The 10,000-nt window shown below is 46.4% G+C and overlaps 1 protein-coding gene across 10 annotated transcripts in view; it reads left to right on the top strand.

Moving 5' to 3' along the window:
• Positions 1-10,000, top strand: part of myh14 (myosin, heavy chain 14, non-muscle) — a 48,359-nt gene that overhangs the window by 18,680 nt on the left and 19,679 nt on the right. For 8 of the 10 annotated variants that reach the window (XM_042105921.1, XM_042105926.1, XM_042105925.1 and 5 more), the window contains 14 exons: positions 37-189; positions 1,756-1,929; positions 2,207-2,383; positions 3,405-3,519; positions 4,094-4,162; positions 5,258-5,460; positions 5,954-6,075; positions 7,400-7,469; positions 7,610-7,770; positions 8,071-8,179; positions 8,423-8,554; positions 8,731-8,937; positions 9,406-9,543; positions 9,761-9,884. In XM_042105921.1, the coding sequence (XP_041961855.1) occupies positions 37-189; positions 1,756-1,929; positions 2,207-2,383; positions 3,405-3,519; positions 4,094-4,162; positions 5,258-5,460; positions 5,954-6,075; positions 7,400-7,469; positions 7,610-7,770; positions 8,071-8,179; positions 8,423-8,554; positions 8,731-8,937; positions 9,406-9,543; positions 9,761-9,884 (1,954 nt within the window). The remainder of the gene's footprint in view (positions 1-36; positions 190-1,755; positions 1,930-2,206; positions 2,384-3,404; positions 3,520-4,093; positions 4,163-5,257; positions 5,461-5,953; positions 6,076-7,399; positions 7,470-7,609; positions 7,771-8,070; positions 8,180-8,422; positions 8,555-8,730; positions 8,938-9,405; positions 9,544-9,760; positions 9,885-10,000) is intronic. The other 2 variants (XM_042105928.1, XM_042105927.1) reach the window with 1 other exon arrangement.

The following is a 10,000-nucleotide window of genomic DNA, read 5'->3' as shown; positions in this document are numbered from 1 at the left end:
GTGTGTGTGTGTGTGTGTGTGTGTGTGTGTGTGCAGGCTGACTTTGCGGTGGAGGCGCTGGCCAAGGCTACGTACGAGCGTCTGTTCCGCTGGCTAGTGCACCGCATCAACAGAGCGCTGGACCGTCGCCAGAGACAGGGAGCCTCTTTCATCGGCATCCTGGACATCGCCGGCTTCGAGATCTTCCAGGTGAGATGGAGCAAGAAAGAGAGAGAGAGAGAGAGAGAGAGAGAGAGAGAGAGAGATGGTGATGTTTGGAGTGGTGGAGCAGAGAGGAAAAGGGAGAGAGGTAGAGAGAGACTGACAATGAAGAAGAAAAAGGAGTCAGAGTGGTGATCAAATGTAAAGGTATTTGGCAGAAGAAACAGAGAAAGAGAGAGAAAGATGATAGAGGAAACACAAAGCGATGAGAAAGATGATAAAAAAAAGCAGAAAGAACAAATAGAGAGAGAGAGAGAGAGAAGGAAGGTTTAGAGTGAGGTGACAATAGGATTGATAAGAGGAGCTCTAATTTAAGGCTGTTCCCTTCAGTGCTTCAGTGTCTCAGGTCTGGCAGACTTCTCTCTGATCTGATCTGATCTGGTGGACAGACACCATAGGAATCAGAGAGAGACACACAAACAAAAGCAACAGGGCGAAACTTTACCAAGCAATACAGCATCTCACCTGTGTATGTGTGTGCGTGCGCTGATAGAATGCCAGTATTTCTCCATCTGATTCTGCCTCTGTAGTCTTTCTTTCACAGAAGTCCAGCAACAGCTAGTATTCATCTAAATATCACAGAGCCTAAATGTCACCCATATTCATCACAGTATCACAGCGTAAACTCGCAATTCAAATCATATCACAGTTTTGAGTCACGAATTGGATAGTTTTTCGGATCAGCAAGAAAGACAAGAGAGAGAGAGATTAATATAACTTTTCTTTCTATTTAGTCAGTCAGTAAATCAGTCACTTGTTTTGGAATACAAAAACGTTGAGGTGGAAACTTGAGGACATTTGATTTCACTCATTTTCAATAAAAACACGCCTGAAGACACTCTGTTAGGCAGACCATAGTGATGTAAAATGAATTAAATGTGCAATTTGCAGATGGTCACTTACACAGAACATTGTGGAAAGTTGTGTTTTTGGATGACAATCGATAGCGACAACAGATATTGTTGTTTTCCTTAACACATTGTGGCATGCATTCCATGAATTCAGTCATGTAGTTCAACTGAGATGTTTTGGCATGTCCTACAAAAAAGTCAAAATCGAATAACCTTGGGCTACCAAAGAATATTGTTAAAAACGTGAATAGCCTTGGGCTACCAAAGAATATCGTTAAAAACGTGAATAGCCTTGGGCTACCAAAGAATATCATAAAACGTGAATAGCCTTGGGCTACCAAATAATATCGTTCAAAACGTGAATAGCCTTGGGCTACCAAAGAATATCGTTAAAAACGTGAATAGCCTTGGGCTACCAAAGAATATCGTTAAAAACGTAAATCCGATTTGATTGCGGTTATTCCGCTTCTCCTGTGTCCATGACGTCACTGTCAACTGCTTTTAACACTTGAACTGCTTTCTCTTTCTCTTTTCACTGCAACTCTACATGGAGATGTGGGGAGCTATCTATCTATGTATCTATCGTTCTACCTTACTACTACAGCTCGTTATTAATCTGCTGGTGACAGTACGAACAAAAGAGATGATAATCTGACTGACTGGAGTCTCTAATCTGGCCCTTCCCTACTCTCAATCCCCGCAGCTGAACTCGTTTGAGCAGCTGTGCATCAACTACACCAACGAGAAGCTGCAGCAGCTGTTCAACCACACCATGTTCATCCTGGAGCAGGAGGAGTACCAACGCGAGGGCATCGAGTGGAACTTCATCGACTTCGGCCTCGACCTGCAGCCCTGCATAGACCTCATTGAAAGGCCGGTCAGTATCTGTGTGTGTGTGTGTGTGTGTGTTTGTGTGTCTGGGCGTGTGTGTGTCTGTGTGCGCTTGCAGGTTATTTACATCAGGTTCATTATATCTTGTTGACTTTATGAGGACAGAAACATGTGTATGTCTATTCTTACACATATATCAATGGCAAATACTGTACCACAAATGTCCATAACTGTAAGCTTATTTGTGTTGTCTCTGAAAAACTGTCATAGCTAGTACATTGTGCAGATGTGATGACCTTTGGCCTCTTATCTTTGCCCTATAGGCTCACCCTCCAGGTGTGCTGGCCCTGTTGGACGAGGAGTGCTGGTTCCCACGGGCGACGGACCGTACGTTCGTTGACAAGCTGTCGGCCGAGCAGGGCTCGCATTCCAAGTTCCACAAGCCGAGACAGCTCAGGCAGGAGGAGGCCGACTTCTCCATCATCCACTACGCCGGCAAGGTGATGCACCACTTACCACTCTGTCTGTCTGTCTGTCTGTCTCTCTGTCTGTCTGTCTGTCTGTCTGTCTCTGTCTGTCCACCATCCACTACGCCGGCAAGGTGATCTGTCCGTCTGTCTGTCTGTCTCCTATCCATCTCTGTCTGTTTGTCTCTCCATCAACCACTGTGCGGTCAGTGGTGATACACCGGTTACCCTTCTAGCTGTCCATCTCTCTCTGTCTTTCTGTCTGTCTGTCTCTTCTTTATTCACTATGCAAGGTGACAAACCCTTTACTGCTCCATCTGTCTGTATCTGAGTCTACCTGCTTGTCTCTCTTTCGCAGTCTCCCGTGGTGTTTCAGTCAAAGATTGTTAAGGCGGAGCAAGATATTTCATGAGGAGCCACTTCCGGGAACCCGGATCGCACGAGGGGGGGGTCAAAATCCATCTTTATGCAGAACAGAGGCAGCGACTGCTCCATTGAAGTCTATGGGCATAGCTCAGAATTTCACCACATATGCTAAGGTCTTAGTTCTATAGAGTTAGGAATGTGAATTTTGGGCACGTTTTCATGATCCTCAAACCCTTCTGAACATTTCAGGTTCATTTTTAACGTTTTTGAGCATTCCAGTCTGGAGAAAATCGACCTTATATCAGGTGTGCGCCGATTATTTATCCTGCTGCTGTTGGCCGGTTGCAACGTATGCTCATCAATACGTCATCGACACGCCTCTTTATGCAGACAGGATTCGATCCCCATTTCGCGCCCCTAGACATGAACTGCGACAAAGTATCTTGCTCCGCCTTTACAATCTTTGTTTCGTCTCTCTCTCTGTCTCTTTCTCTCATGCCATGTTGAACTCTTCTTCCCTCTCTCTCTCTGTCTCTTTCTCTCATGCCATGTTGAACTCTTCTTCCCTCTCTCTTTTTCATTTTCGCTCCCTCTGCTCCTCTTCCTGTCCGTCCACAAGTCTGTGTATGAGAGACATTTGACCTCACTTCCTCTGTCTGACTGTTTGTTTCCTGTCTCCACGCCCCAGGTTGACTATAAGGCAGATGATTGGCTGGTGAAGAACATGGACCCCCTGAATGACAACGTGGCCTCTCTTCTCCACCAGTCTTCTGATCATTTCATCTCTGAGCTGTGGAGAGAAGGTACGCAATCAACCCTCATCGCTCGGCAATTAACTCAATCAGTTTCATTTGTTAACAAAGAGCGATTCTAACCATTGATCGAATCATGTATTGATCATGTATTGATAATCTGTGATTTTCTATGTGTCCTTGGGTGACAGGTTCTTCTGGGATACTGTCATTATGAACGTGTAATATAATGTTGAGATGATAACTAATGAACTAATATTAGTGAATATTGGAAAGAGATAATACAGTTAATCCTCACTCTTATTTGAAAATACCTGCATTAACAGCTGGTCTTCTCTCTGCTGCCTCTCTAATCTCATCCCTCTCTCTCTCTCTTTCTCTCTCTCTCTCTCTCTCTCTCTCTCTTTCTCTCTCCCTCCCTCTCTTTTTGGCTGTCTCTCACTCCTCTGACTGCTTGCCTCTCACTGCCCCTAAAATCTGACCGCTCCTTCATGTTCTCTCCTTATCATTCTCCTGGTCTCTTTCTGGGTCTCGCTGTCCTCATTTTCTCTCTCTCTCTCTCTCTCTCTCTCTCTCTCTCTCTCTCTCTTTCTCTGGGTGTGTCTGTCTTTCGTCTCCTCCTCAGAGGTTCAGACTCTTCCTCGTGTTTACTTTTTCGACTCCTACGCCACCCTGCAGACTAACGGCTCAGACAGTAGGTTCACTCCTCCCCTCCCTCCTCTGTCCTCCTTCTCCAGCATCCCTCCTGCTCTCGCTCTCCTCTCCACCTCTCCTCTCCACCTCTCCCTCCATCTCTCTCTCTCTCCATCGCTCCCTACTCACGTTGTTGTTGCTGTTTTTGGTTCTCCGTTTTAGTCCAGTCTTTAGTCCTCTCTTTCTAGCTCGTGTTCTCATGTAGTTCTCTGTGTGTGTTCTCTCTCTGACGCTATGATAAGATGTGGCTGTGTGCTGTAGTGCTGTAGAACTCATGTCCAATTCAGGAGCTGACAATGTGATGGATCTGAGCCGGATCATGGGCGGATCCGTTTCAGAGTGAGCCGCCACCGATTCTCTGGGTCCGTTCGAATTAGAAGGTTGCTGCCCCGCCGTTGGCTCACTGCCATATTAGACAGGTTTCTCATAACGCATAACTTTCTTGTGATGGAAATGGCATCCATTAAGAATGTTGGTTTCAAACAACCTTTTAAGATAATATCTACACTAAAGTATGGTGTTATTGCACTGCTAGAATGTTAGCCAATAGTAAGATATCACCTCACTGTCAGCCTGAATTCGAACGGACCCTGTGTGAGATGGTCTTCATAGAGTCTTGTAGTAGCTGTGTGGATGTAGTGCTGTTGTAGTGCGATACCTCATCGTGCTTCTGACTGAGTGAAATTCAGTCTGTTTGGAGTTGGCAGTCTGGTCTGATGATCCATTCACTGCCATACGGAGTGACATGACCATCAGCAGGACGCAGAGTCCTCACCAACCCAAACAGAAACAGAATTTCAGCAATCTGGTGGAAATGCATTTCCACAAAAGCATTGCATTTTCACTAGTTTTTCTCAAGATAGCTGGTCATCTCACAGAATACATGTCCCATACTGCACTGCCAGTCAAAATCCAGTAACACCCCACCACCACTCCACCTCCATCACTACCAACCACAAACGCACCACACCTTACCACTCCACCTCCATCACTACGAACGACCAGCGCAGCACACCTTCCCACTCCACCTGTATGTCAACCAATCACGTGTGCCGTTACTGACTTCCGATCTCTGCTCCTTCCCTCCTCCTCCCAGTGGAGAGGATTGTGGGATTGGACCAGGTGGGCAGTGAGAGCAGCGGATCGGTCAATTTCGGCGCCGCCGGCCTGAAGACCAAGAAGGGCATGTTCCGCACGGTGGGCCAGCTCTACAAGGAGTCCCTGACCAAGCTGATGGCCACGCTCCGCAACACCAACCCCAACTTCCTGCGCTGCATCATCCCCAACCACGAGAAGAGGGTATGGAGAGAGAGAGAGAGAGAGGAATGGGGGATGGAGGGAGAAAGAAAGAGGGAGGGAGGGATTGAGAGAGAGAACAAGGGTAACAATAACAGAGAGAGGAAAAAACTGAGAGAGGAATAGTGAGCCGGGGGAAGGGGGGTATGAGGCGAGTGAAGGGACAGAGAGCATTAAAAAGATGAAGGGATGAAAAAGACAGGGAAGAGAGGAAATGTCAAACACATGTATGAAGATGAATTGTGAGTAGTGAGTAGTGAATAGTGAACGTGTTAGAGAAAAATAAATAGGAGATGAAACGGTGTAAACCATGAGTCCATCAATTCTCAATTCTATTCTACCTTTGTCTGTATGGACATGATGCTTTGTGGATATGTTTACATATTTACTGATGATGCTTTGTTGATATGTTTACATATTTACTGATGATGCTTTGTTGATATGTTTACATATTTACTGAAGTGCCCTCTTGCCCCCCCCCCCCCCTCCCCCTCAGGCAGGTAAGCTGACTCCTCACCTGGTTCTGGACCAACTCAGGTGTAACGGTGTTCTAGAGGGAATCCGTATCTGCAGACAGGGATTCCCCAACCGCATCCCCTTCCAGGAGTTCAGACAGAGGTCAGTGTGTGAGTGTGTGTGTGTGTATGTGTGTGTGTTTGTATGTCTTTGTGTAGTCTAGTGTTGCGTTTTGTGTCCACTCTGGTGTCTACGGGGCTCCCGTAACACACTTGAGATCGCTACTCCTGTGTGTGTGTGTGTGTGTGTGTGTGTCCGTGTTTGTGTCTGATGCAAGGGCCCCTTTTTGACAGGTTTGGGATGTACGAGAGGGTTGTCCTGACTGAGAGGCTCTCTATCTGAATCAAAACCCCAAATCTGGGGTTTGGGGCTGAGGCTCTCTCTATCTCTGTCCCTATTCTCTATTCTCTAATCTCCATATTCCCTATTCTCTATTCCCTAATCTCCATATTCCCTAATCTCTCTATTCCCTAATCTCCATATTCCCTATGTTCATATTTGCATCATGTGGTTCGCTCATAAAAAGAATTCAGAGCTGCATTTGCAGAAGTTGGTTTGTCACTATGGTTAAAGAGAGGTTAAGAGGAACTTAGCCAGATATAAAGTTTTTCTTAAAGACAGATCTTATAATATATATATATATATATAATAAATATATAATTTATATACGAAGTCCGAAAAGAGGATTTTTCAAGGGGGGTCGTTCTCTTTTGATACCTTTCTTACATTTGTTCAAAACACATTTCATTTAAACATAACACACTTTAAATCTAAAACAAAACATTTTTATATCTAAGCAAAAACACTTTGTTTTACGTAAGCAAACATTCTTTAAAGGAGCCATATGTAAGATTGTGGCCAAAACTGGGACCGCAATCACTTTCAAAATTACTGTAGAGAGGTGGATCCCTCCCCCTCCCTCCTGACTCGAGGTTGCCACCAACTCGGATGCCGAAACACTACTGACTTCGTGATTAGTAGATAGGTGGAGGGTGGCACTTCAGGCCAAAACACATGACATGACAAAACACATCAACATCAGTTGAGGGCTGCAACTTCACTGTTTACTGTAAATGACAATATCCTGGCCGGACTACTGTTGTCAGTGATATAAGTATTGGAAATGAACATGATTTCTTAATGTCTAGTGACATATCAGGGCCATTTTAATTGAAATACATTTCTTACATACGGTTCCTTTAAGTCTAATTTGTTCCACACTGGTTATCTATTATTGCAGCATTCCCACATTTTTATTTGTTTTTGAGCTAGCTGGATTTAAGCAGTTATATGATTAATACATCTTTTATTTGTAAACGTTTCATTTTTCTGCTCTCATTTTTCTACACATTAAGTGTTCTACACATTTTTCTTTACATTAAGTAAGCTTCACACTCTCACACACCTCCTCCTCTGTCCTTATCAGATATGAGGTCCTCACTCCTAATGCAATCCCTCGCACATTCATGGATGGAAAACAGGCCTGTGAACTCATGGTGAGTGTAGCCAGCAATCAGCAATGTGTGCGTGTGTGTGTGTGTGTGTGCGTATGTGTGTGTGTTGTGTGTGTGTGTGTGTGTGTGTGTGTGCCGTCATGTTTACATAGCGAATGAACCCTTATGTTACGTAAACCCAGATCAGTGCTTTGGAGCTGGACCGGAACCTGTTTCGCGTGGGTCAGAGTAAAGTGTTCTTCCGGGCCGGAGTGTTGGCACACCTGGAGGAGGAGAGGGACCTGAAGATCACGGACACCATCATCCGCTTCCAGAGCGCCGCCCGAGGATACCTGGCCAGGAGGTGTGTGTGTGTGTGTGTGTGTGTGTGTGTGTGTGTGTGTGTGTGTGTGTGTGTGTGTGCATTTGTGTGTGCGGGTGCGTGTGTGTGTGTGTGTGCGTATGTGTGTGTGTGTGTGTGTGTGTGTGTGTGTGTGTGTGTGTGTGTGTGTGTTTGTATGCATAGAGAGATGTGTGTGTGTGTGTGTGTGAGAGAGAGAAAGAGAGCGAGAGAGAGAAAGAGAAAGAGAATGTGTCTAATAATGTATGTGTTTGTGTCTTCTCATATGCACACACACACACACACACACACACACTCCTGCAGGGCCTTCCTGAAGAAGCAGCAGCAGCTCAGTGCTCTGAGGGTGATGCAGAGGAACTGTGCAGCCTACCTGAAGCTACGCAACTGGCAGTGGTGGAGACTCTTCACCAAGGTAACCATGGCAATACCACAGCATCACTGATGCCATAGTGACCTGTGCATCTACGGGTGGAAGTGACCAGCACAAATGCTGCATGAATATAAACTATGACAAAGTTGGTGTCAGACTGTATGCTGCAATCTAAGCTTTACTGGACCCAAATCTGATGATCAGACTGTATGCTGCAATCTAAGCTTTACTCGACCCAAATCTGATGGAAGGGTGGTGGCTGACCTTTGACCTGTGGCTGCCTAGGTGAAGCCGTTGCTGCAGGTGACGCGTCAGGATGAGGAGATCCAGGTGCGTGAGGCAGAGCTCCAGAAAGCCAAAGACAAGCTGACCAAAGCGGAGACGGACTTCACTGACCTGGAGCGGAAACACCAGCAGGTAACACCTCACACTCCACCCTTCGTCCACCCTTTTCAGTCATTTACTAATGGTATATTATACAGACATCATGCTGTATGTATGAAGTAGGAAGCTCGGTCAGAAAGGTTATGCAGATGAATTAATTTCATTCTTGCTTCCTGTTTCCTGTATTCTTGCTTCCTGTTTCCTGTCAGCTGGTGGAGGAGAAGGCGGTGCTTACCGACCAGCTGCAGGCAGAGGCGGAGCTATTCGCAGAGGCCGAGGAGATCCGCGCCCGATTGGCCAGCAGGAAGCAGGAGCTGGAGGAGGTTCTGGGTGAGCTGGAGGCCCGATTGGAGGAGGAGGAGGAGAGGGGCGGGCAGCTGACCAATGAGAAGAAGCGACTGCAGCAGAATGTGCAGGTGAGGCAGCGGCATCAGTGTCCATCCGATGATTGGTGACTTAAGGGGTTTCAGCAGCGCCATTGTCCATCCGATGATTGGTGACTTAAGGGGTTTCAGCAGCGCCATTGTCCATCCGATGATTGGTGACTTAAGGGGTTTCAGCAGCGCCACTGTCCATCCGATGAATGGAGTTTTCTGCCGTTTGCGGGGTGGGGGGTTGTTTTATCAAATTACTGATGAGGGGAATGTGGTTTTAAAGAGGGGAGGGGTGAGATTGCCTTGTTTAGCTGGTGGGAGGATGTAAGCCTTGTGGTTGAGGGTTCATTTTTTGGAGTGTTGTAACGATGAACCCTTGTGACTATGGTTGCGTAAGGGTTTGTGACTATGGTGTGGAAAAGGAGTGATAAACATTTCTTTGTCTCTCTCCCTCCTTTATTTTATCCTTTCCACATTTCTGTCTATGTCATGTTCTCTCCCTCTCATCAGGACCTGGAGGAGCAGCTGGAGGAGGAGGAAGGGGCTCGACAGCGCCTCCTCCTGGAGAAGGTTACCCTGGAAACCAAAGTCAAGAGCCTGGAGACCGAGGTCCTCAATGTAGGGGAACAGAGGGACCGACTGAGCAAGGTAACCACAGATACACACACACACACACACACACAGTACACACTGACACACACATTACACACCCACACACTCAGCACCCACAAGTCCTCAATGTAAGGCAGCACATGCGGTTTTAACAATGCATCTCCTCTCTCTCTGTCTCTCTCTCTCTCTCTCGCTCTCTCTCTCTTTCTCTCTCTGTCTTACTCACCCTACACACACACACACACACTGGCAGGAGAAGAAGCAGCTGGAGGAGAGGCTAAGTGAGGTGGCTGACCAGCTGACAGAGGAGGAGGAGAAGGTCAAGAGCCTGAACAAGCTAAAGAACAAGCAGGAAGCTGTCATCGCTGACCTAGAGGGTACAAGACACACACACACACAAGAAGAGACCGTTACCCTATAGTTACCATCATCTGTCTGTTCTCTGACAATGACCTTTGACCTTGAGCTATCTAGTTATATACGACCCCCTGTG

Source organism: Alosa sapidissima, chromosome 10 (genome assembly GCF_018492685.1).
Source record: "Alosa sapidissima isolate fAloSap1 chromosome 10, fAloSap1.pri, whole genome shotgun sequence".
Taxonomy (NCBI): Eukaryota; Metazoa; Chordata; class Actinopteri; order Clupeiformes; family Clupeidae; genus Alosa; species Alosa sapidissima.
Note: the sequence above shows the minus strand (reverse complement) of the source record. Positions and strands in the feature narration are given on the sequence as shown.